At 45.4% G+C, this 27458-nt stretch overlaps 1 protein-coding gene across 4 annotated transcripts in view; it reads right to left on the bottom strand.

Moving 5' to 3' along the window:
* insc (INSC spindle orientation adaptor protein) overlaps positions 1-27458 on the bottom strand; it is a 134615-nt gene that overhangs the window by 36345 nt on the left and 70812 nt on the right. For all 4 annotated transcript variants that reach the window (XM_084397389.1, XM_084397391.1, XM_084397390.1 and 1 more), the window contains exons 7-8: positions 26269-26394; positions 24980-25151 (exon numbers count right to left, since the gene is read on the bottom strand). In XM_084397389.1, coding sequence (XP_084253515.1) covers positions 24980-25151; positions 26269-26394 — 298 coding nt within the window. The remainder of the gene's footprint in view (positions 1-24979; positions 25152-26268; positions 26395-27458) is intronic.

The raw sequence follows: 27458 nt of genomic DNA, 5'->3' as shown, positions 1-27458 counted from the left end.
GGGTGTGAGAGTGGAGCTGATGGTGTTTATGTGAGATGGGTGTGAGAGTGGAGCGGATGGTGTCTATGTGAGATGGGTGTGAGAGTGGAGCTGATGGTGTTTATGTGAGATGGGTATGAGAGTGGAGCTGATGGTGTTTATGTGAGATGGGTGTGAGAGTGGAGCTGATGGTGTTTATGTGAGATGGGTATGAGAGTGGAGCTGATGGTGTTTATGTGAGATGGGTGTGAGAGTTGAGCTGATGGTGTTTATGTGAGATGGGTGTGAGAGTGGAGCTGATGGTGTTTATGTGAGATGGGTATGAGAGTGGAGCTGATGGTGTTTATGTGAGATGGGTGTGAGAGTGGAGCTGATGGTGTTTATGTGAGATGGGTATGAGAGTGGAGCTGATGGTGTTTATGTGAGATGGGTGTGAGAGTTGAGCTGATGGTGTTTATGTGAGATGGGTGTGAGAGTGGAGCTGATGGTGTTTATGTGAGATGGGTGTGAGAGAGGAGCGGATGGTGTTTATGTGAGATGGGTGTGAGAGGAGCGGATGGTGTTTATGTGAGATGGGTATGAGAGTGGAGCGGGTGGTGTTTATGTGAGATGGGTGTGAGAGTGGAGCTGATGGTGTTTATGTGAGATGGGTGTGAGAGGAGCGGATGGTGTTTATGTGAGATGGGTGTGAGAGTGGAGCGGGTGGTGTTTATGTGAGATGGGTATGAGAGCGGAGCTGATGGTGTTTATGTGAGATGGGTGTGAGAGCGGAGCTGATGGTGTTTATGTGAGATGGGTGTGAGAGCGGAGCTGATGGTGTTTATGTGAGATGGGTGTGAGAGCGGAGCTGATGGTGTTTATGTGAGATGGGTATGAGAGCGGAGCTGATGGTGTTTATGTGAGATGGGTGTGAGAGTGGAGCTGATGGTGTTTATGTGAGATGGGTATGAGAGTGGAGCTGATGGTGTTTATGTGAGATGGTATGAGAGTGGAGCTGATGGTGTTTATGTGAGATGGGTGTGAGAGTGGAGCTGATGGTGTTTATGTGAGATGGGTGTGAGAGTGGAGCTGATGGTGTTTATGTGAGATGGGTGTGAGAGTGGAGCTGATGGTGTTTATGTGAGATGGTATGAGAGTGGAGCTGATGGTGTTTATGTGAGATGGGTATGAGAGTGGAGCTGATGGTGTTTATGTGAGATGGATATGAGAGTGGAGCTGATGGTGTTTATGTGAGATGGGTATGAGAGTGGAGCTGATGGTGTTTATGTGAGATGGGTATGAGAGTGGAGCGGATGGTGTTTATGTGAGATGGGTATGAGAGTGGAGCTGATGGTGTTTATGTGAGATGGGTGTGAGAGTGGAGCTGATGGTGTTTATGTGAGATGGGTATGAGAGTGGAGCGGATGGTGTTTATGTGAGATGGTATGAGAGTGGAGCTGATGGTGTTTATGTGAGATGGGTGTGAGAGTGGAGCTGATGGTGTTTATGTGAGATGGGTGTGAGTGGAGCTGATGGTGTTTATGTGAGATGGGTGTGAGAGTGGAGCTGATGGTGTTTATGTGAGATGGTATGAGAGTGGAGCTGATGGTGTTTATGTGAGATGGGTATGAGAGTGGAGCTGATGGTGTTTATGTGAGATGGATATGAGAGTGGAGCTGATGGTGTTTATGTGAGATGGGTATGAGAGTGGAGCTGATGGTGTTTATGTGAGATGGGTATGAGAGTGGAGCGGATGGTGTTTATGTGAGATGGGTATGAGAGTGGAGCTGATGGTGTTTATGTGAGATGGGTGTGAGAGTGAAGCTGATGGTGTTTATGTGAGATGGGTATGAGAGTGGAGCGGATGGTGTTTATGTGAGATGGGTATGAGAGTGGAGCGGATGGTGTTTATGTGAGATGGGTGTGAGAGTGGAGCGGATGGTGTTTATGTGAGATGGGTATGAGATTGGAGCTGATGGTGTTTATGTGAAATGGATGTGAGAGTGGAGCGGATGGTGTTTATGTGAGATGGGTGTAAAGGTGGAGCAGATGGTGTTTATGTGAGATGGGTGTGAGAGTAGAGCTGATGGTGTTTATGTGAGATGGGTATGAGAGTGGAGCGGATGGTGTTTATGTGAGATGGGTGTGAGAGTGGAGCTGATGGTGTTTATGTGAGATGGGTGTGAGAGTGGAGCTGATGGGAGGTGTTTATGTGAGATGGGTGTGAGAGTGGAGCTGATGGTGTTTATGTGAGATGGGTATGAGAGTGGAGCTGATGGTGTTTATGTGAGATGGGTATGAGAGTGGAGCTGATGGGAGGTGTTTATGTGAGATGGGTATGAGAGTGGAGCTGATGGTGTTTATGTGAGATGGGTGTGAGAGTGGAGCTGATGGTGTTTATGTGAGATGGGTGTGAGAGTGGAGCTGATGGTGTTTATGTGAGATGGGTGTGAGAGTGGAGCGGATGGTGTCTATGTGAGATGGGTGTGAGAGTGGAGCTGATGGTGTTTATGTGAGATGGGTATGAGAGTGGAGCTGATGGTGTTTATGTGAGATGGGTGTGAGAGTGGAGCTGATGGTGTTTATGTGAGATGGGTATGAGAGTGGAGCTGATGGTGTTTATGTGAGATGGGTGTGAGAGTTGAGCTGATGGTGTTTATGTGAGATGGGTGTGAGAGTGGAGCTGATGGTGTTTATGTGAGATGGGTATGAGAGTGGAGCTGATGGTGTTTATGTGAGATGGGTGTGAGAGTGGAGCTGATGGGAGGTGTTTATGTGAGATGGGTATGAGAGTGGAGCTGATGGTGTTTATGTGAGATGGGTGTGAGAGTGGAGCTGATGGTGTTTATGTGAGATGGGTGTGAGAGTGGAGCTGATGGTGTTTATGTGAGATGGGTGTGAGAGTGGAGCGGATGGTGTCTATGTGAGATGGGTGTGAGAGTGGAGCTGATTGTGTTTATGTGAGATGGGTATGAGAGTGGAGCTGATGGTGTTTATGTGAGATGGGTGTGAGAGTGGAGCTGATGGTGTTTATGTGAGATGGGTATGAGAGTGGAGCTGATGGTGTTTATGTGAGATGGGTGTGAGAGTTGAGCTGATGGTGTTTATGTGAGATGGGTGTGAGAGTGGAGCTGATGGTGTTTATGTGAGATGGGTATGAGAGTGGAGCTGATGGTGTTTATGTGAGATGGGTGTGAGAGTGGAGCTGATGGTGTTTATGTGAGATGGGTATGAGAGTGGAGCTGATGGTGTTTATGTGAGATGGGTGTGAGAGTTGAGCTGATGGTGTTTATGTGAGATGGGTGTGAGAGTGGAGCTGATGGTGTTTATGTGAGATGGGTGTGAGAGAGGAGCGGATGGTGTTTATGTGAGATGGGTGTGAGAGGAGCGGATGGTGTTTATGTGAGATGGGTATGAGAGTGGAGCGGGTGGTGTTTATGTGAGATGGGTGTGAGAGTGGAGCTGATGGTGTTTATGTGAGATGGGTGTGAGAGAGGAGCGGATGGTGTTTATGTGAGATGGGTGTGAGAGGAGCGGATGGTGTTTATGTGAGATGGGTATGAGAGTGGAGCGGGTGGTGTTTATGTGAGATGGGTGTGAGAGTGGAGCTGATGGTGTTTATGTGAGATGGGTGTGAGAGGAGCGGATGGTGTTTATGTGAGATGGGTGTGAGAGTGGAGCGGGTGGTGTTTATGTGAGATGGGTATGAGAGCGGAGCTGATGGTGTTTATGTGAGATGGGTGTGAGAGCGGAGCTGATGGTGTTTATGTGAGATGGGTGTGAGAGCGGAGCTGATGGTGTTTATGTGAGATGGGTGTGAGAGCGGAGCTGATGGTGTTTATGTGAGATGGGTATGAGAGCGGAGCTGATGGTGTTTATGTGAGATGGGTGTGAGAGTGGAGCTGATGGTGTTTATGTGAGATGGGTATGAGAGTGGAGCTGATGGTGTTTATGTGAGATGGTATGAGAGTGGAGCTGATGGTGTTTATGTGAGATGGGTGTGAGAGTGGAGCTGATGGTGTTTATGTGAGATGGGTGTGAGAGTGGAGCTGATGGTGTTTATGTGAGATGGGTGTGAGAGTGGAGCTGATGGTGTTTATGTGAGATGGTATGAGAGTGGAGCTGATGGTGTTTATGTGAGATGGGTATGAGAGTGGAGCTGATGGTGTTTATGTGAGATGGATATGAGAGTGGAGCTGATGGTGTTTATGTGAGATGGGTATGAGAGTGGAGCTGATGGTGTTTATGTGAGATGGGTATGAGAGTGGAGCGGATGGTGTTTATGTGAGATGGGTATGAGAGTGGAGCTGATGGTGTTTATGTGAGATGGGTGTGAGAGTGGAGCTGATGGTGTTTATGTGAGATGGGTATGAGAGTGGAGCGGATGGTGTTTATGTGAGATGGTATGAGAGTGGAGCTGATGGTGTTTATGTGAGATGGGTGTGAGAGTGGAGCTGATGGTGTTTATGTGAGATGGGTGTGAGTGGAGCTGATGGTGTTTATGTGAGATGGGTGTGAGAGTGGAGCTGATGGTGTTTATGTGAGATGGTATGAGAGTGGAGCTGATGGTGTTTATGTGAGATGGGTATGAGAGTGGAGCTGATGGTGTTTATGTGAGATGGATATGAGAGTGGAGCTGATGGTGTTTATGTGAGATGGGTATGAGAGTGGAGCTGATGGTGTTTATGTGAGATGGGTATGAGAGTGGAGCGGATGGTGTTTATGTGAGATGGGTATGAGAGTGGAGCTGATGGTGTTTATGTGAGATGGGTGTGAGAGTGAAGCTGATGGTGTTTATGTGAGATGGGTATGAGAGTGGAGCGGATGGTGTTTATGTGAGATGGGTATGAGAGTGGAGCGGATGGTGTTTATGTGAGATGGGTGTGAGAGTGGAGCGGATGGTGTTTATGTGAGATGGGTATGAGATTGGAGCTGATGGTGTTTATGTGAAATGGATGTGAGAGTGGAGCGGATGGTGTTTATGTGAGATGGGTGTAAAGGTGGAGCAGATGGTGTTTATGTGAGATGGGTGTGAGAGTAGAGCTGATGGTGTTTATGTGAGATGGGTATGAGAGTGGAGCTGATGGTGTTTATGTGAGATGGGTGTGAGAGTGGAGCTGATGGTGTTTATGTGAGATGGGTGTGAGAGTGGAGCTGATGGTGTTTATGTGAGATGGGTGTGAGAGTGGAGCGGATGGTGTCTACGTGAGATGGGTGTGAGAGTGGAGCTGATGGTGTTTATGTGAGATGGGTATGAGAGTGGAGCTGATGGTGTTTATGTGAGATGGGTGTGAGAGTGGAGCTGATGGTGTTTATGTGAGATGGGTATGAGAGTGGAGCTGATGGTGTTTATGTGAGATGGGTGTGAGAGTTGAGCTGATGGTGTTTATGTGAGATGGGTGTGAGAGTGGAGCTGATGGTGTTTATGTGAGATGGGTATGAGAGTGGAGCTGATGGTGTTTATGTGAGATGGGTGTGAGAGTGGAGCTGATGGGAGGTGTTTATGTGAGATGGGTATGAGAGTGGAGCTGATGGTGTTTATGTGAGATGGGTGTGAGAGTGGAGCTGATGGTGTTTATGTGAGATGGGTGTGAGAGTGGAGCTGATGGTGTTTATGTGAGATGGGTGTGAGAGTGGAGCGGATGGTGTCTATGTGAGATGGGTGTGAGAGTGGAGCTGATGGTGTTTATGTGAGATGGGTATGAGAGTGGAGCTGATGGTGTTTATGTGAGATGGGTGTGAGAGTGGAGCTGATGGTGTTTATGTGAGATGGGTATGAGAGTGGAGCTGATGGTGTTTATGTGAGATGGGTGTGAGAGTTGAGCTGATGGTGTTTATGTGAGATGGGTGTGAGAGTGGAGCTGATGGTGTTTATGTGAGATGGGTATGAGAGTGGAGCTGATGGTGTTTATGTGAGATGGGTGTGAGAGTGGAGCTGATGGTGTTTATGTGAGATGGGTATGAGAGTGGAGCTGATGGTGTTTATGTGAGATGGGTGTGAGAGTTGAGCTGATGGTGTTTATGTGAGATGGGTGTGAGAGTGGAGCTGATGGTGTTTATGTGAGATGGGTGTGAGAGAGGAGCGGATGGTGTTTATGTGAGATGGGTGTGAGAGGAGCGGATGGTGTTTATGTGAGATGGGTATGAGAGTGGAGCGGGTGGTGTTTATGTGAGATGGGTGTGAGAGTGGAGCTGATGGTGTTTATGTGAGATGGGTGTGAGAGAGGAGCGGATGGTGTTTATGTGAGATGGGTGTGAGAGGAGCGGATGGTGTTTATGTGAGATGGGTATGAGAGTGGAGCGGGTGGTGTTTATGTGAGATGGGTGTGAGAGTGGAGCTGATGGTGTTTATGTGAGATGGGTGTGAGAGGAGCGGATGGTGTTTATGTGAGATGGGTGTGAGAGTGGAGCGGGTGGTGTTTATGTGAGATGGGTATGAGAGCGGAGCTGATGGTGTTTATGTGAGATGGGTGTGAGAGTGGAGCTGATGGTGTTTATGTGAGATGGGTGTGAGAGCGGAGCTGATGGTGTTTATGTGAGATGGTATGAGAGTGGAGCTGATGGTGTTTATGTGAGATGGGTGTGAGAGTGGAGCTGATGGTGTTTATGTGAGATGGGTGTGAGAGTGGAGCTGATGGTGTTTATGTGAGATGGGTGTGAGAGTGGAGCTGATGGTGTTTATGTGAGATGGTATGAGAGTGGAGCTGATGGTGTTTATGTGAGATGGGTATGAGAGTGGAGCTGATGGTGTTTATGTGAGATGGATATGAGAGTGGAGCTGATGGTGTTTATGTGAGATGGGTATGAGAGTGGAGCTGATGGTGTTTATGTGAGATGGGTATGAGAGTGGAGCGGATGGTGTTTATGTGAGATGGGTATGAGAGTGGAGCTGATGGTGTTTATGTGAGATGGGTGTGAGAGTGGAGCTGATGGTGTTTATGTGAGATGGGTATGAGAGTGGAGCGGATGGTGTTTATGTGAGATGGTATGAGAGTGGAGCTGATGGTGTTTATGTGAGATGGGTGTGAGAGTGGAGCTGATGGTGTTTATGTGAGATGGGTGTGAGTGGAGCTGATGGTGTTTATGTGAGATGGGTGTGAGAGTGGAGCTGATGGTGTTTATGTGAGATGGTATGAGAGTGGAGCTGATGGTGTTTATGTGAGATGGGTATGAGAGTGGAGCTGATGGTGTTTATGTGAGATGGATATGAGAGTGGAGCTGATGGTGTTTATGTGAGATGGGTATGAGAGTGGAGCTGATGGTGTTTATGTGAGATGGGTATGAGAGTGGAGCGGATGGTGTTTATGTGAGATGGGTATGAGAGTGGAGCTGATGGTGTTTATGTGAGATGGGTGTGAGAGTGAAGCTGATGGTGTTTATGTGAGATGGGTATGAGAGTGGAGCTGATGGTGTTTATGTGAGATGGGTATGAGAGTGGAGCTGATGGTGTTTATGTGAGATGGATATGAGAGTGGAGCTGATGGTGTTTATGTGAGATGGGTATGAGAGTGGAGCTGATGGTGTTTATGTGAGATGGGTATGAGAGTGGAGCGGATGGTGTTTATGTGAGATGGGTATGAGAGTGGAGCTGATGGTGTTTATGTGAGATGGGTGTGAGAGTGAAGCTGATGGTGTTTATGTGAGATGGGTATGAGAGTGGAGCGGATGGTGTTTATGTGAGATGGGTATGAGAGTGGAGCGGATGGTGTTTATGTGAGATGGGTGTGAGAGTGGAGCGGATGGTGTTTATGTGAGATGGGTGTGAGAGTGGAGCTGATGGTGTTTATGTGAGATGGGTGTGAGAGTGGAGCGGATGGTGTCTATGTGAGATGGGTGTGAGAGTGGAGCTGATGGTGTTTATGTGAGATGGGTATGAGAGTGGAGCTGATGGTGTTTATGTGAGATGGGTGTGAGAGTGGAGCTGATGGTGTTTATGTGAGATGGGTATGAGAGTGGAGCTGATGGTGTTTATGTGAGATGGGTGTGAGAGTTGAGCTGATGGTGTTTATGTGAGATGGGTGTGAGAGTGGAGCTGATGGTGTTTATGTGAGATGGGTATGAGAGTGGAGCTGATGGTGTTTATGTGAGATGGGTGTGAGAGTGGAGCTGATGGTGTTTATGTGAGATGGGTATGAGAGTGGAGCTGATGGTGTTTATGTGAGATGGGTGTGAGAGTTGAGCTGATGGTGTTTATGTGAGATGGGTGTGAGAGTGGAGCTGATGGTGTTTATGTGAGATGGGTGTGAGAGAGGAGCGGATGGTGTTTATGTGAGATGGGTGTGAGAGGAGCGGATGGTGTTTATGTGAGATGGGTATGAGAGTGGAGTGGGTGGTGTTTATGTGAGATGGGTGTGAGAGTGGAGCTGATGGTGTTTATGTGAGATGGGTGTGAGAGAGGAGCGGATGGTGTTTATGTGAGATGGGTGTGAGAGGAGCGGATGGTGTTTATGTGAGATGGGTATGAGAGTGGAGCGGGTGGTGTTTATGTGAGATGGGTGTGAGAGTGGAGCTGATGGTGTTTATGTGAGATGGGTGTGAGAGGAGCGGATGGTGTTTATGTGAGATGGGTGTGAGAGTGGAGCGGGTGGTGTTTATGTGAGATGGGTATGAGAGCGGAGCTGATGGTGTTTATGTGAGATGGGTGTGAGAGTGGAGCTGATGGTGTTTATGTGAGATGGGTGTGAGAGCGGAGCTGATGGTGTTTATGTGAGATGGTATGAGAGTGGAGCTGATGGTGTTTATGTGAGATGGGTGTGAGAGTGGAGCTGATGGTGTTTATGTGAGATGGGTGTGAGAGTGGAGCTGATGGTGTTTATGTGAGATGGGTGTGAGAGTGGAGCTGATGGTGTTTATGTGAGATGGTATGAGAGTGGAGCTGATGGTGTTTATGTGAGATGGGTATGAGAGTGGAGCTGATGGTGTTTATGTGAGATGGATATGAGAGTGGAGCTGATGGTGTTTATGTGAGATGGGTATGAGAGTGGAGCTGATGGTGTTTATGTGAGATGGGTATGAGAGTGGAGCGGATGGTGTTTATGTGAGATGGGTATGAGAGTGGAGCTGATGGTGTTTATGTGAGATGGGTGTGAGAGTGGAGCTGATGGTGTTTATGTGAGATGGGTATGAGAGTGGAGCGGATGGTGTTTATGTGAGATGGTATGAGAGTGGAGCTGATGGTGTTTATGTGAGATGGGTGTGAGAGTGGAGCTGATGGTGTTTATGTGAGATGGGTGTGAGTGGAGCTGATGGTGTTTATGTGAGATGGGTGTGAGAGTGGAGCTGATGGTGTTTATGTGAGATGGTATGAGAGTGGAGCTGATGGTGTTTATGTGAGATGGGTATGAGAGTGGAGCTGATGGTGTTTATGTGAGATGGATATGAGAGTGGAGCTGATGGTGTTTATGTGAGATGGGTATGAGAGTGGAGCTGATGGTGTTTATGTGAGATGGGTATGAGAGTGGAGCGGATGGTGTTTATGTGAGATGGGTATGAGAGTGGAGCGGATGGTGTTTATGTGAGATGGGTGTGAGAGTGGAGCGGATGGTGTTTATGTGAGATGGGTATGAGATTGGAGCTGATGGTGTTTATGTGAAATGGATGTGAGAGTGGAGCGGATGGTGTTTATGTGAGATGGGTGTAAAGGTGGAGCAGATGGTGTTTATGTGAGATGGGTGTGAGAGTAGAGCTGATGGTGTTTATGTGAGATGGGTATGAGAGTGGAGCGGATGGTGTTTATGTGAGATGGGTGTGAGAGTGGAGCTGATGGTGTTTATGTGAGATGGGTGTGAGAGTGGAGCTGATGGTGTTTATGTGAGATGGGTGTGAGAGTGGAGCGGATGGTGTTTATGTGAGATGGGTGTGAGAGTGGAGCTGATGGTGTTTATGTGAGATGGGTGTGAGAGTGGAGCGGATGGTGTTTATGTGAGATGGGTGTGAGAGTGGAGCGCATGGTGTTTATGTGAGATGGGTATGAGAGTGGAGCTGATGGTGTTTATGTGAGATGGGTGTGAGAGTGGAGCGGATGGTGTTTATGTGAGATGGGTATGAGAGTGGAGCTGATGGTGTTTATGTGAGATGGGTATGAGAGTGGAGCTGATGGTGTTTATGTGAGATGGGTATGAGAGTGGAGCGGATGGTGTTTATGTGAGATGGGTGTGAGAGTGGAGCTGATGGTGTTTATGTGAGATGGGTATGAGAGTGGAGCTGATGGTGTTTATGTGAGATGGGTATGAGAGTGGAGCGGATGGTGTTTATGTGAGATGGGTATGAGAGTGGAGCTGATGGTGTTTATGTGAGATGGGTGTGAGAGTGGAGCTGATGGTGTTTATGTGAGATGGGTATGAGAGTGGAGCGGATGGTGTTTATGTGAGATGGGTATGAGAGTGGAGCTGATGGTGTTTATGTGAGATGGGTATGAGAGTGGAGCTGATGGTGTTTATGTGAGATGGGTATGAGAGTGGAGCGGATGGTGTTTATGTGAGATGGGTGTGAGAGAGGAGCGGATGGTGTTTATGTGAGATGGGTGTGAGAGGAGCGGATGGTGTTTATGTGAGATGGGTGTGAGAGAGGAGCGGATGGTGTTTATGTGAGATGGGTGTGAGAGGAGCGGATGGTGTTTATGTGAGATGGGTGTGAGAGTGGAGCTGATGGTGTTTATGTGAGATGGGTGTGAGTGGAGCGGATGGTGTTTATGTGAGATGGGTGTGAGAGTGGAGCTGATGGTGTTTATGTGAGATGGGTGTGAGAGTGGAGCGGATGGTGTTTATGTGAGATGGATGTGAGAGTGGAGCGGATGGTGTTTATGTGAGATGGGTGTGAAGGTGGAGCAGATGGTGTTTATGTGAGATGGGTGTGAGAGTAGAGCTGATGGTATTTATGTGAGATGGGTATGAGAGTGGAGCTGATGGTGTTTATGTGAGATGGGTATGAGAGTGGAGCTGATGGTGTTTATGTGAGATGGGTATGAGAGTGGAGCGGATGGTGTTTATGTGAGATGGGTGTGAGAGTGGAGCTGATGGTGTTTATGTGAGATGGGTGTGAGAGTGGAGCGGATGGTGTTTATGTGAGATGGGTGTGAGAGTGGAGCTGATGGTGTTTATGTGAGATGGGTATGAGAGTGGAGCTGATGGTGTTTATGTGAGATGGGTATGAGAGTGGAGCGGATGGTGTTTATGTGAGATGGGTATGAGAGTGGAGCTGATGGTGTTTATGTGAGATGGGTATGAGAGTGGAGCGGATGGTGTTTATGTGAGATGGGTATGAGAGTGGAGCTGATGGTGTTTATGTGAGATGGGTATGAGAGTGGAGCGGATGGTGTTTATGTGAGATGGGTGTGAGAGTGGAGCTGATGGTGTTTATGTGAGATGGGTGTGAGAGTGGAGCTGATGGTGTTTATGTGAGATGGTATGAGAGTGGAGCGGATGGTGTTTATGTGAGATGGGTGTGAGAGTGGAGCTGATGGTGTTTATGTGAGATGGGTGTGAGAGTGGAGCGGATGGTGTTTATGTGAGATGGGTGTGAGAGTGGAGCGGATGGTGTTTATGTGAGATGGGTATGAGAGTGGAGCGGATGGTGTTTATGTGAGATGGGTGTGAGAGTGGAGCTGATGGTGTTTATGTGAGATGGGTGTGAGAGTGGAGCTGATGGTGTTTATGTGAGATGGGTATGAGAGTGGAGCGGATGGTGTTTATGTGAGATGGGTATGAGAGTTGAGCTGATGGTGTTTATGTGAGATGGGTATGAGAGTGGAGCTGATGGTGTTTATGTGAGATGGGTATGAGAGTGGAGCGGATGGTGTTTATGTGAGATGGGTGTGAGAGTGGAGCTGATGGTGTTTATGTGAGATGGGTGTGAGAGTGGAGCGGATGGTGTTTATGTGAGATGGGTATGAGAGTGGAGCTGATGGTGTTTATGTGAGATGGGTGTGAGAGTGGAGCTGATGGTGTTTATGTGAGATGGGTATGAGAGTGGAGCGGATGGTGTTTATGTGAGATGGGTGTGAGAGTGGAGCTGATGGTGTTTATGTGAGATGGGTGTGAGAGTGGAGCTGATGGTGTTTATGTGAGATGGGTATGAGAGTGGAGCGGATGGTGTTTATGTGAGATGGGTATGAGAGTTGAGCTGATGGTGTTTATGTGAGATGGGTGTGAGAGGAGCGGATGGTGTTTATGTGAGATGGGTATGAGAGTGGAGCTGATGGTGTTTATGTGAGATGGGTGTGAGAGTGGAGCGGATGGTGTTTATGTGAGATGGGTATGAGAGTTGAGCTGATGGTGTTTATGTGAGATGGGTGTGAGAGTGGAGCTGATGGTGTTTATGTGAGATGGGTGTGAGAGTGGAGCTGATGGTGTTTATGTGAGATGGGTATGAGAGTGGAGCTGATGGTGTTTATGTGAGATGGGTGTGAGAGGAGCGGATGGTGTTTATGTGAGATGGGTGTGAGAGTGGAGCTGATGGTGTTTATGTGAGATGGGTATGAGAGTGGAGCGGATGGTGTTTATGTGAGATGGGTATGAGAGTGGAGCTGATGGTGTTTATGTGAGATGGGTATGAGAGTGGAGCGGATGGTGTTTATGTGAGATGGGTGTGAGAGTGGAGCTGATGGTGTTTATGTGAGATGGGTGTGAGAGTGGAGCGGATGGTGTTTATGTGAGATGGGTATGAGAGTGGAGCTGATGGTGTTTATGTGAGATGGGTATGAGAGTGGAGCTGATGGTGTTTATGTGAGATGGGTGTGAGAGTGGAGCGGATGGTGTTTATGTGAGATGGGTATGAGAGTGGAGCTGATGGGAGGTGTTTATGTGAGATGGGTGTGAGAGTGGAGCGGATGGTGTTTATGTGAGATGGGTATGAGAGTGGAGCTGATGGTGTTTATGTGAGATGGGTATGAGAGTGGAGCTGATGGTGTTTATGTGAGATGGGTGTGAGAGTGGAGCTGATGGTGTTTATGTGAGATGGGTGTGAGAGTGGAGCGGATGGTGTTTATGTGAGATGGGTGTGAGAGTGGAGCGGATGGTGTTTATGTGAGATGGGTATGAGAGTGGAGCGGATGGTGTTTATGTGAGATGGGTATGAGAGTGGAGCTGATGGTGTTTATGTGAGATGGGTATGAGAGTGGAGCTGATGGTGTTTATGTGAGATGGTAGGGCTGCACGATTATGACAAAAATCATAATTGTCGATTATTCCCTTGAAATTGTAATTGCGATTATTAATTACGATTATCATAATTTACATTGAATATATATATATAGACATATATATAATGTATATATAGACATATTATTATACATGTTTACTTAAAAATTGTGAACACACACAATGTCCCCCTTTACTTAACATACACATAAATTGTAAGAATATGACTAATAGTAAAGACTACTAATAAATAAACATTAGGCCTATGCTAAAGCTATTAAATAGCAGTCCCAAACTAGCTTTTGTTAATACAATGTTGGTATGAGCCACCACAGTCATTTAAAAATATAAAAAAATAACACAAAGTGAAAATAAAGTGGCATTTTGGGGTTAATATTGAAATGACAGTTACCATGGTGAATAGGCCTACACAATATTAACAAGAACTGTTAATGAAACATGGAAACTGCTCCTGGCGAATAGAATGAAAATCATCCCTGCATGTAAATCTTTCTCAGCTAACACACGACGTACCAGTAACGTGATTTATTGGTATTTTACTTTTATTTCGTGACTTACTAATTTACAACGTAACAACGTTGCATGCTCGTAGTTTCCTTTGCACTTAAACACAGCGCGCGCCGCCGCATTTGCGCGTGCAATTGAAGAGTGTGCGCTACGAGCACAGTAGCCTATAACGGCTGACAGGACAGGAACGTCCGTTTTTCTGAGGTGCATTTATTTCAGCGTACATATACGTCACTGCCTGATAGTTCCTATTGTGCCGGGTTTTCTGAAGTAGTTGTGATTCGCCTCTCATAACATGCTCTAAATGCACGCAGAGTGGATTTTTTTTTTTTTTTTTTTGTAATCGCGGCTTTGAACGATTACGTAATCGTGGGATCCATAATCGTAATCGCGATTAGAAATTCGATTAATTGTGCAGCCCTATGAGATGGGTATGAGAGTGGAGCGGATGGTGTTTATGTGAGATGGGTATGAGAGTGGAGCTGATGGTGTTTATGTGAGATGGGTATGAGAGTGGAGCTGATGGTGTTTATGTGAGATGGGTATGAGAGTGGAGCGGATGGTGTTTATGTGAGATGGGTGTGAGAGAGGAGCGGATGGTGTTTATGTGAGATGGGTATGAGAGTGGAGCGGATGGTGTTTATGTGAGATGGGTATGAGAGTGGAGCGGATGGTGTTTATGTGAGATGGGTGTGAGAGAGGAGCGGATGGTGTTTATGTGAGATGGGTGTGAGAGGAGCGGATGGTGTTTATGTGAGATGGGTGTGAGAGAGGAGCGGATGGTGTTTATGTGAGATGGGTGTGAGAGGAGCGGATGGTGTTTATGTGAGATGGGTGTGAGAGTGGAGCTGATGGTGTTTATGTGAGATGGGTGTGAGTGGAGCGGATGGTGTTTATGTGAGATGGGTGTGAGAGTGGAGCTGATGGTGTTTATGTGAGATGGGTATGAGAGTGGAGCGGATGGTGTTTATGTGAGATGGGTATGAGAGTGGAGCTGATGGTGTTTATGTGAGATGGGTATGAGAGTGGAGCTGATGGTGTTTATGTGAGATGGGTATGAGAGTGGAGCGGATGGTGTTTATGTGAGATGGGTATGAGAGTGGAGCGGATGGTGTTTATGTGAGATGGGTATGAGAGTGGAGCTGATGGTGTTTATGTGAGATGGGTATGAGAGTGGAGCTGATGGTGTTTATGTGAGATGGGTATGAGAGTGGAGCGGATGGTGTTTATGTGAGATGGGTATGAGAGTGGAGCGGATGGTGTTTATGTGAGATGGGTGTGAGAGTGGAGCTGATGGTGTTTATGTGAGATGGGTGTGAGAGTGGAGCTGATGGTGTTTATGTGAGATGGGTATGAGAGTGGAGCGGGTGGTGTTTATGTGAGATGGGTGTGAGAGTGGAGCTGATGGTGTTTATGTGAGATGGGTGTGAGAGTGGAGCTGATGGTGTTTATGTGAGATGGGTGTGAGAGAGGAGCGGATGGTATTTATGTGAGATGGGTGTGAGAGAGGAGCGGATGGTATTTATGTGAGATGGGTGTGAGAGTGGAGCTGATGGTGTTTATGTGAGATGGGTGTGAGAGTGGAGCTGATGGTGTTTATGTGAGATGGGTGTGAGAGGAGCGGATGGTGTTTATGTGAGATGGGTATGAGAGTGGAGCGGATGGTGTTTATGTGAGATGGGTGTGAGAGAGGAGCGGATGGTGTTTATGTGAGATGGGTGTGAGAGTGGAGCTGATGGTGTTTATGTGAGATGGGTGTGAGAGAGGAGCGGATGGTATTTATGTGAGATGGGTGTGAGAGGAGTGGATGGTGTTTATGTGAGATGGGTGTGAGAGGAGCGGATGGTGTTTATGTGAGATGGGTGTGAGAGGAGCGGATGGTGTTTATGTGAGATGGGTGTGAGAGTGGAGCTGATGGTGTTTATGTGAGATGGGTGTGAGAGGAGCGGATGGTGTTTATGTGAGATGGGTATGAGAGTGGAGCTGATGGTGTTTATGTGAGATGGGTGTGAGAGTGGAGCTGATGGTGTTTATGTGAGATGGGTGTGAGAGTGGAGCGGATGGTGTTTATGTGAGATGGGTGTGAGAGTGGAGCTGATGGTTTTTATGTGAGATGGGTGTGAGAGGAGCGGATGGTGTTTATGTGAGATGGTATGAGAGTGGAGCTGATGGTGTTTATGTGAGATGGTATGAGAGTGGAGCTGATGGTGTTCATGTGAGATGGGTATGAGAGTGGAGCTGATGGTGTTTATGTGAGATGGGTGTGAGAGGAGCGGATGGTGTTTATGTGAGATGGGTATGAGAGTGGAGCTGATGGTGTTTATGTGAGATGGGTGTGAGAGAGGAGCGGATGGTGTTTATGTGAGATGGGTGTGAGAGTGGAGCTGATGGTGTTTATGTGAGATGGGTGTGAGAGAGGAGCGGATGGTATTTATGTGAGATGGGTGTGAGAGGAGCGGATGGTGTTTATGTGAGATGGGTGTGAGAGTGGAGCTGATGGTGTTTATGTGAGATGGGTGTGAGAGGAGCGGATGGTGTTTATGTGAGATGGGTATGAGAGTGGAGCTGATGGTGTTTATGTGAGATGGGTGTGAGAGTGGAGCTGATGGTGTTTATGTGAGATGGGTGTGAGAGTGGAGCGGATGGTGTTTATGTGAGATGGGTGTGAGAGTGGAGCTGATGGTTTTTATGTGAGATGGGTGTGAGAGGAGCGGATGGTGTTTATGTGAGATGGTATGAGAGTGGAGCTGATGGTGTTTATGTGAGATGGTATGAGAGTGGAGCTGATGGTGTTTATGTGAGATGGGTATGAGAGTGGAGCTGATGGTGTTTATGTGAGATGGGTGTGAGAGTGGAGCTGATGGTGTTTATGTGAGATGGGTATGAGAGTGGAGCGGATGGTGTTTATGTGAGATGGGTATGAGAGTGGAGCTGATGGTGTTTATGTGAGATGGGTATGAGAGTGGAGCGGATGGTGTTTATGTGAGATGGGTGTGAGAGTGGAGCTGATGGTGTTTATGTGAGATGGGTATGAGAGTGGAGCTGATGGTGTTTATGTGAGATGGGTGTGAGAGTGGAGCGGATGGTGTTTATGTGAGATGGGTGTGAGAGTGGAGCTGATGGTGTTTATGTGAGATGGGTATGAGAGTGGAGCTGATGGTGTTTATGTGAGATGGGTATGAGAGTGGAGCGGATGGTGTTTATGTGAGATGGGTGTGAGAGGAGCGGATGGTGTTTATGTGAGATGGGTGTGAGAGTGGAGCTGATGGTGTTTATGTGAGATGGGTGTGAGAGTGGAGCTGATGGTGTTTATGTGAGATGGGTGTGAGAGTGGAGCTGATGGTGTTTATGTGAGATGGGTATGAGAGGAGCGGATGGTGTTTATGTGAGATGGGTGTGAGAGTGGAGCGGATGGTGTTTATGTGAGATGGGTGTGAGAGGAGCGGATGGTGTTTATGTGAGATGGGTATGAGAGCGGAGCTGATGGTGTTTATGTGAGATGGGTGTGAGAGGAGCGGAAGGTGTTTATGTGAGATGGGTGTGAGAGTGGAGCTGATGGTGTTTATGTGAGATGGGTGTGAGAGTGGAGCTGATGGTGTTTATGTGAGATGGGTGTGAGAGGAGCGGATGGTGTTTATGTGAGATGGGTATGAGAGTGGAGCTGATGGTGTTTATGTGAGATGGGTGTGAGAGGAGCGGATGGTGTTTATGTGAGATGGGTATGAGAGTGGAGCTGATGGTGTTTATGTGAGATGGGTGTGAGAGTGGAGCTGATGGTGTTTATGTGAGATGGGTGTGAGAGTGGAGCTGATGGTGTTTATGTGAGATGGGTGTGAGAGGAGCGGATGGTGTTTATGTGAGATGGGTATGAGAGCGGAGCTGATGGTGTTTATGTGAGATGGGTGTGAGAGGAGCGGAAGGTGTTTATGTGAGATGGGTGTGAGAGTGGAGCTGATGGTGTTTATGTGAGATGGGTGTGAGAGTGGAGCTGATGGTGTTTATGTGAGATGGGTGTGAGAGGAGCGGATGGTGTTTATGTGAGATGGGTATGAGAGCGGAGCTGATGGTGTTTATGTGAGATGGGTGTGAGAGGAGCGGAAGGTGTTTATGTGAGATGGGTGTGAGAGTGGAGCTGATGGTGTTTATGTGAGATGGGTGTGAGAGTGGAGCTGATGGTGTTTATGTGAGATGGGTGTGAGAGGAGCGGATGGTGTTTATGTGAGATGGGTATGAGAGTGGAGCTGATGGTGTTTATGTGAGATGGGTGTGAGAGGAGCGGATGGTGTTTATGTGAGATGGGTGTGAGAGTGGAGCTGATGGTGTTTATGTGAGATGGGTGTGAGAGGAGCGGATGGTGTTTATGTGAGATGGGTGTGAGAGTGGAGCGGATGGTGTTTATGTGAGATGGGTGTGAGAGGAGCGGAAGGTGTTTATGTGAGATGGGTGTGAGAGGAGCTGATGGTGTTTATGTGAGATGGGTATGAGAGTGGAGCGGGTGGTGTTTATGTGAGATGGGTGTGAGAGGAGCTGATGGTGTTTATGTGAGATGGGTGTGAGAGTAGAGCTGATGGTGTTTATGTGAGATGGGTATGAGAGTGGAGCGGATGGTGTTTATGTGAGATGGGTATGAGAGTGGAGCTGATGGTGTTTATGTGAGATGGGTATGAGAGTGGAGCTGATGGTGTTTATGTGAGATGGGTGTGAGAGGAGCGGATGGTGTTTATGTGAGATGGGTATGAGAGTGGAGCTGATGGTGTTTATGTGAGATGGGTGTGAGAGTGGAGCTGATGGTGTTTATGTGAGATGGGTGTGAGAGTGGAGCTGATGGTGTTTATGTGAGATGGGTATGAGAGTGGAGCGGAAGGTGTTTATGTGAGATGGGTGTGAGAGTGGAGCTGATGGTGTTTATGTGAGATGGGTGTGAGAGTGGAGCTGATGGTGTTTATGTGAGATGGGTGTGAGAGGAGCGGATGGTGTTTATGTGAGATGGGTATGAGAGTGGAGCGGATGGTGTTTATGTGAGATGGGTGTGAGAGTGGAGAAGATGGTGTTTATGTGAGATGGGTGTGAGAGTGGAGCTGATGGTGTTTATGTGAGATGGGTGTGAGAGTGGAGCTGATGGTGTTTATGTGAGATGGGTATGAGAGTGGAGCTGATGGTGTTTATGTGAGATGGGTATGAGAGTGGAGCGGAAGGTGTTTATGTGAGATGGGTATGAGAGTGGAGCTGATGGTGTTTATGTGAGATGGGTGTGAGAGTGGAGCTGATGGTGTTTATGTGAGATGGGTGTGAGAGGAGCGGAAGGTGTTTATGTGAGATGGGTATGAGAGTGGAGCTGATGGTGTTTATGTGAGATGGGTGTGAGAGTGGAGCTGATGGTGTTTATGTGAGATGGGTGTGAGAGTGGAGCGGATGGTGTTTATGTGAGATGGGTGTGAGAGTGGAGCGGATGGTGTTTATTTAACATAATATTTGGTAACATAATATTATGGTTTGTGAAAAACATTAAAGATAAGTGCTGGAAAAGTAACAATTGGGACCAATTATATATTTTAGTGGAACAATAATGATTGAAATGATGATGTGAAGTTTTTTTCTTTTATTTCTATTTTTTTTTTAAACTGTAAACTGAAGGATGATTTTCAGTAGAGATAGAGTTTTTAGATTAATTCATTTGGGTCTTAATTACATTTTGTTGTTTATATTTGGGATTTCTCATCCCTCTTTGTTTATTATGAAAGGATCAATAATGTACAATGTGCTATGTGGGATATTTTGTTCATTTCAAGTCCTTGAAGGAAAAATATATTGTCTGTTTTATCAAAATTATAAGATAACAGGGGTGCATGAAGCAGCCTTTATGGACAGACTAGATGTGGTGGTATTGGACCCCACACTGGTGTAAAACGGGGGTGGATTCTGGAATAAACTCCTGCTTCAACGTATATCTAATGAGTGATTATAATCAAGGTATTAATCAATATTTTTCCTTCTAAATATAAAATTCAACTCAAAGTACTCAAGTAAATGTACTTCGTTACTGTCCACGTCTGAGGGCGGTGCAGCTACACTTATTCAGAGTATCCCGACCCTGTTCCTGTTCACTACACAGTTATGAACTCTTCCTATCCAAACACACATGATTCAGTTCATCAGTGGAGACGCCAAGACCTCAGCTGTGTGGGTCAGGGTTTGCCTCCAGGAACAGATGATTTTATAGATGTTCCTGAAGAATCTGTTGCAGACAGCAGTTGCTATTCATCATTTTGACCACTAGATGACCACAATTTGAGTTACAGTTACAGTTATGACACAAATGCATCACTTTAAAGAACTAGAACAACTGGGGAACTGTGGCTACAGGACAAATAGGATCCAAAAAGATGAAAACAAAGAAAGAAATTCCAGACAGCAGAACTGGAACTGGGAAAGTCCAGACCGAATGCGAGGAACAAAAAAACAAAACAAAAAAACGGCAAATGAAAGTAAACAGAAAAAGGGAATATGAAGAGGTGAAAATCAGACCAGAAAGCTAGGAAGAGTTTAGTGGAACTGATAAAACTGCTTAAAATCATTAGTCAGCTGCAAATATGGCTTGACCCCCAAAAAATTCTAACAAAAGGTTTCTCAGTGGTTTATAGCAGTATCAGATGTACTTAAAAACATACTAAAAGTTTACCAAAGTTTGACTCCAAGAAAGGCCCCATTTTCAAAATGGCGGCCATCAGGACCCTTAAAATGACCATTACTCCTTTGTATTCCTCCTAGACCAGGAATACTGGTGCCAGATACATGTTTGGGCCATGTAATTTTCTAATTAACATATTTGCATGATAGATAAGTGATTACTGTACAATTATATATTAAAGCGATTGGTTACAAGCATATTTATACAAAAAATAAGTAAAAATTTCCCTTAAGGCGAGACACTACATGTGAATAGGGTAAATTTTTTAACTAGTAGATATCACCATGAAACTTTCCCAGTTGATTGTCTACATTAAGATGAGAAAAAAATGTATTACAAGTTTTCTGTAATTTAATGTTTAAATATGCAAATTATGCATTATCTAATTAAATATGCGCTTATTTGCATATTATATAAGCCAGGTTCAAAATAATTTGTTCATTGTGTCCACATATTAGATGGGGGAAAAAAAATACAGTTTACTGTAATTAACAGCATGAGCGCGCGCGCGGCAGAGAGAGGGAGCGAGAGACCTTTGCGTGTGTGTGCAGAGCAGCCGTCATTTCTCAGAGGTGTGTGTGTTTACCTGAGCTGTTTATGGTTTTTGCAACTCACGTCCATGAGCATATAACTGCAGATATTATTATGGGCTATGGCAGTATTGACCTAAATGCACTTTGTTTTTATGAGAGAACATTTCATTTTTAAACCTTTCTGCAGGCCAGTAGGCTTTTACATTATTATTTAATGTACACATGAGTGGGGTCAAGTTAAACATTTAATTTTATACTTTGCAAATGCTAAATAAATATTTGCATAAAATTGTTCTTTGAAACTTTAATATTAATTTATGCAATTGCAATGCCTTGATTTTAGTAAACTTAGTACACAGTCATAGCCATAAATGCAATGGTACTAATAATTGGCATAATTTCTTTCGGTGTTTCGGTTTTCGGCCTTGGTTTCCTCTTTTTCGGTTTTCGATTTCGGCCAAGAATTTTCATTTCGGTGCATCCCTATTAGATATATTTCTCCCCTCAAATTTGTGAGATGAAAAGTCGCAACTACAGTAATAGCCCTTTAGACATGTTGAATGGAGTTTTTTCCGTGACCTTTCAACGTGATTACGTAATGTTATATACGTAATGTTATAGCAGTTGTGGAGGTAAGCATGAAGACAGAAAGGAAAAATGCTTGGCTTATGATTTAAGGCAGTGCCATAAATGTAATAAATGGAACCATTTTACGAAGTGTTGTTAGACTACAACAAAGCACATGTTGAATAGACAGAGAAAAACAGTAGACTAGCTCAAAACAAAAGTCAAGTCCACAGATAGCACAGATGAATCCTACTATCTGGACTGAAAAGACTGCAGTACAAACAGTGGAGACAAGAACTCTACAAAAGACAGAGCTAATCTGCACAGTGCACATCAATGGACCTTCAGCTGATCTTAAAGTAGATACAGGGGCCAAATGTCATTTCTGAAGCTTTGCTCATGAAAATGAGAAATAAAGAGGGATCAATGGGTCTACCGGACTGTTTACAACTGAAGCTCGTCTCGTTCAACAAAGAAATTCACCACGATGAAGCTTCAATTTTCACAGGCTAAATTAATTAATTCATAGACCTTTTCAGGGATGAGGTAAGCTTCCCAGCAGTGAAACCTGGGCTCAAACTCCCAGTAGCCATGCAGGACAGGGTCGAAGCAGAACCAGTGGGTAATATGGGTGTTCGTACCCCAGTCCCAGAGCCCACTGAATGGGTCTCATCGATGGTGGCGACCCACAAGAAGAATTCAGGAGATAAGGATATGCATGGCCTCCAGAGATCGGAACAAGGCGCTCCTGTGTCCACACTACTCCACTCACTCGCATCTAGAGTAACACCAGGGGTCAGAACACCAGTGCTCTCGAGCACCAAACACTGTTGTCGCGCAAATGAACGGCTAGAACACATTAAACGTTTTCTGTTTTCAGTTAAAATGGTGTCGTGTTAGCTAAGTTAGTAACTTTTTGCGATCAAAATTTTTATTGAGTTACAGAATGTTATTGTACAGAAACAAAAAGCAAAAATAAACATCATCCTGAACACGTTTTTCCCTCCCACATTCCCAAGGCGACCATATCCCCCACCCCCATCTCTCAAAGGTACATTCAGAGAGCATACATAGTCTAAGAACAGTGCAGATCAAAATCCAAATACAATACATTAAAATAAGAACATGAGATAAAGATCTTAAAGACGCTCCTTAATTTTTGAAATGGCACCTAACCATGCTGAAATAGTCCTCTGAGAAGCTCCATGTAATCTTGCCACTGAGAGCTCCATGTTCGCAATGTACCCAGTGAGTTCACGCTAGAGAGTGTTGAGGTTTCCAGCGCAAGGCAAGCATTTTCTTAGCAGCAGAAAATTTCTGAGTTAGAGAGAGAGTATAAGAGGAGTCACCAATTAGAAGCAAGAGTCTCGGATAGCATGATATCTCCAGCTCCAAAATGTCCTTCAGCTTCATGGAAACCTGTCTCCAAAACTTATTGACTTCAGGGCAATCCCAAAACATGTGCATATATGTCCCTATGCATCCAGTAGAGCACAAGTCACATTTAGGAGAGGTGGGAACTGGAAAGCTTCATTAAGTGATGCTTCCTGGGAGTGAGATACATCCTATGAATCATCTTGAAATGAATCAGTTGATGATTAGAACATGTTTGAGGTTAGCCCATATTGAGTCCCAACATAGGTCAATACTGTCCTCTGAATCAGTCCCAAACATATACCTGTGCCAAATGTCTACTACAGGTAATCTTTTATATGAAGCCTCCAGAAACAACAGGCCCAATGACGAAACCATCCCCCTTGTATTTCCATATGAAGTGAGCAACTTATGCGGAGTAAGACAGCGAATACTAGAGCCCCAAGGAACCCCATATGTGCACATGGCAGATCTCAGGCGCAGATAAAAGAAAAATTAAGTGCCTGGTAAATTATATTCTGCACGTAGATCATTAAACATGCGTAAACCATTGTCCCCCCAAACATCAGCCAAAACATTGATCCCTCTATCACTCCAGTCTGAGAAAACAAAAGGTTTATTACCCGATTCTAGAGCTGCTGTAAAGCCAAAACAATCTCTGTTACTGTAATCTCCTATTATCACTGTAAAGCTGCTTTGAAATAATCTATATTGTAAAAGTCGCTATATAAATGAAGGTGACTTGACTACTGACTCTAGAGTGACACCAGAGGTCAAAGGTCAAAGTTTCCTCTCAGAGCACATCTACTGACTCTAGAGTAACACCAGAGGTCAAAGGTCAAAGTTTCATCCTCTCAGAGCACATCTACTGACTCTAGAGTAACACCAAAGGTCACTGTTCCTGTCCTGGAATCAGAGGAAATGCTCGACATGACTCCATCAGGCAGAATCTCAAGACCAGGGTGCACTTTGTAAGTAATACAGGGGGGGGGGGGGGAGGGGGGGTCTGAAAACGTTTTTTTTTTTTTATTCATGAAAATAAATCATGAAGCCAGTGGGTATTTCGTGCAGCTGTTAAACTAAAGTAACATTTATAGAATAATTATGAACTGTATTAAAAACAATATCAGAAAATTGACACAGAACGTTTTTTAATCCATTTTATTCAGAGCGATTCACATTTAGAGGGAGATTCTGACTCTTGTGCCTTGTCCTTTCCTCATAGGGAAGCGTTCATACACATTATTAACATCCACGTTTGAGCAGATTACCTCTGTACTTTCATTGGTTTCATACGGAGTATACAATCAGAGAATATCTGTTTACATTTTAAACTTTCTATAGACATATTTCTTACTGTGACTGAGGCAAGTAGCCCGCACTGTAAAATATAAATAACGGCACATTGTACTGTATACTGTATAAATATATAAATATTACATATTGGTTTCTTTTTTACAGGTGTTTTACCTGTATTCTGAATTATGCATTGCATTGTGTTGTGTTTTAAGATTAAAGGACTTTTCTGTAAAATTACCGGATAATGTCCTGTCAGAAAATTACCAGTACATTTTCCATTGTTATTTTTTTACAGTGAAAGAGTTTCGGTTCATTAGTGACGCGCAGTTCAGGGAGACCAAGGCAGCAGAAAGCGCATTCTGTTTGTTTTCTTTATTTTACAGAAGCAAAAACAACATTTTGTTGTTATTTTGACTATACATAAATAAAAGACCTTTTACAGTTTTGAAGGATGACGTTCTCTTATCTGTACAACCAAAAACTGCGGAGTATTTTAAGTTCATTCCACTGTTATCAGAAAAATGCAAGTAAATGCGCTTTCGTTGAACCGATTTTAGAACAATGACTAGCGCCACTCGGCCTGGTGTGCCAAAACACTTATTTAAACAGTTCAGTATTTCATACAAAACAATCACAAAACGCTTTGTGAATTTTTTTTTGAAAAGCTGTGCATGGATTAGGCCACTGGAACCAGGATCGCACCTTGAACGTGTCGTCTCTCATCACACGAGTGGAAGCGCTAAGAGTTCTGATTTGATTGTTTATTAAACGTGCATATCTTTATGTGATATATTCGATAGGGTGTAAAGCGGCACTAATGAGGGCTGATGATATGTGTGATATGGTGCAGCACTCACTGATGAGGGCTGATGATATATGTGATATGGTGCACTCACTGATGAGGGCTGTGACGATGTCCTGCATGCTCTCCAGGAAGCTGGCGAGGTGTTGTGTGGAGCTGTGATGAGGAGAGGTGATCTGAGCCATGACCGCCGCCGCCTCCGCTCGCGTCGCCTCCGCACACGCGCCATCCGTCAGGATCTCTGCCAGACACAGGATCCCGTCCACCTGATGCACGCACACACACACACACACCACAGCTGGCCTCAACACAAGTCTACCACACATCTGACACAGCTCAACAGAAACTGTGTCATCATAAACATTCTCAGGCTCTACATGACCAATCTGATAAACATCATGGCAGCGACGGGACAGACCAGAGAGGAAAACAAACCATTCGTTATCACAGTCATCACATTCACTGTTTTCATAAGGTTATTCAGTCATTCGTGATTAAAATACAGAACAGAGAATAGGAAAGCATTTAAGGCAGTATATCAGATGTCAACAAATCTATACACAAATATATGAGTATAAGTATATGAAACATATAGTAGCACAATGTCAAGTCTTATAAACTGTACAGAGTACAGATATTTATGGAGTATATGAGAGCATTTATTATTTTGATCGATGAGGAGATCAAACTGAATGAAACTCATAGTGTTTCTGAGCTGAGACTTCAGTGTCAGAATGCAGTTCTGCTATATAATCCATCACCACACGGTGGCGCTGTTACACAAACTGAGAAACACACGACTCACCAGAAGATAATTCTATACAGACAATGAAAACCACATTATCACTCAAACAGAGAGCAGGGAGAGTAACACACCATATCAGATACAGTTCAATCCTCTACCTGCTCACAAAATAACTTTCTTTTTAAAGATAGCTTAGAAAAAATGTCTTCCTTGCGCTTAAAACACTACATATATACTACATATATACATAGAAGAGTGTGTGTATATATATATAGTATATATATCCCTCTATATATATATATAGTATTATTTTTTGGGTGTTTGGTGGCATAAAAACGACTCAAACATCTTTGAAACATTAGCAGTCATTACTAGTGTCACTTATATTCATAACTTCAGTCAGATACAGTTAACTTTTGAGCTGTTATATTAGTATTATTGATTTCCCATTTTAATTTTAATTAAGTTTTTTTTTTTGTCTTTTATATACATATTTCCACATAGTTGTTATTAATTAAATTTATATTTCAGTTATTTTAGTACAGGCTTACACTCTCATCCAGTGTGTTTTCAGCTGACTGAGAGTCTGCGAACACATCTGGGTGGTTTCCTGTGCTGTGCATGCTGGGAAACGATACCTCTTCCAGCTGGCTGATGCCGTCCTCCACACAGCAGATGGAGGCCAGGGTCCTGAGCGCGTGTGCGTACAGAGAGCTGAAGCAGTCCTGCCGGCAGATCTTCAGGAGCGCCACCACAGCGCCCTCCTGTGGAGCACAGCAGCACTCTTCACTAACAGCAGCAGAAGAGCACTGTTCCCTTTCGAGGGAACTCACACTGCGTTGATGACGACACTTTGGGGAACGTCCCCCAGCGCAGCGCCTCTGAAGCATGAATGAATCTAAGCCAATCGTGACTGGTGTTGCGTCATGACGTAACGTGTGACGGCATACACGGAAGCTACAAAGGTACGCCGGCACACAACAGAGTTAGCTTTCTGTTCTTCAGCAAGAGCTCTCTTTTGTGTATTGTCTAATTTGGTGTTGTCTGTCCACTGTTGAAGCACTACTGTATATATCAGAAAATATGGCGAGCCAAGAATACAAGCGGTGTGTGCATCCCTGCCCTCGTTACATCATGGGTGGGGACACACACCAATTGTGTGTGCATTGTTTAGGAGCGAGTGCTGCGCTCCCGCCTGGCCATCTTCAGTTACGAGGTGCTCCCCGTGGTGCGGGTGCCGTGTCCCTGAAGCAGCGCAGCGGCTCGCATCATGGGGTTCGCAGAGGGATCTGACAGGAGCCTGAGACTGCTGAGACACTTCCTCAGGAATCCTCTGCCAGCTCTGATGTTCTCCCTCCTCGTGCCCAGCGGCTTCTTCCTCACGAGTGGAGAACCGATGCTTGAGCTGTCTGCTTCTGAGGAAGTGGATGTCCTCTGCATCGAAGGCAGGGATTCTGGAGACGATTCGCCACTCCATGTCTCCGCATATGAGGAGCTGGTCGAGATTGTCTCTCGTGCCGTGACCCGTTTGAACATCAGTTGGCCACGTGAAAGGCACATGTCCAACCTGCTTTGTGTTTGCGCCTCCTGCAGCACAGAGAACAACCTCATCACCGGGGTCTACCATTCTTTGCCATAGTGCCACACACGTCTCATCTGCCCAAACCCCCAGTCCTTGACTACAGTAACATCGTGGGGGCGAGAGATAATGGTTATGGGATGATGCCTCGGGTGGAGGAGCAGTTGGCGAATTATCTTCCCCCCGACGCTGCGTCATCCCTAAACACCCCGGTGCTGTGGAAACACCATCTGGTGTCGAGAGCGTGAG

Source organism: Rutilus rutilus (genome assembly GCF_951802725.1).
Source record: "Rutilus rutilus genome assembly, chromosome: 23".
Lineage (NCBI taxonomy): Eukaryota > Metazoa > Chordata > Actinopteri > Cypriniformes > Leuciscidae > Rutilus > Rutilus rutilus.
Note: the sequence above shows the minus strand (reverse complement) of the source record. Positions and strands in the feature narration are given on the sequence as shown.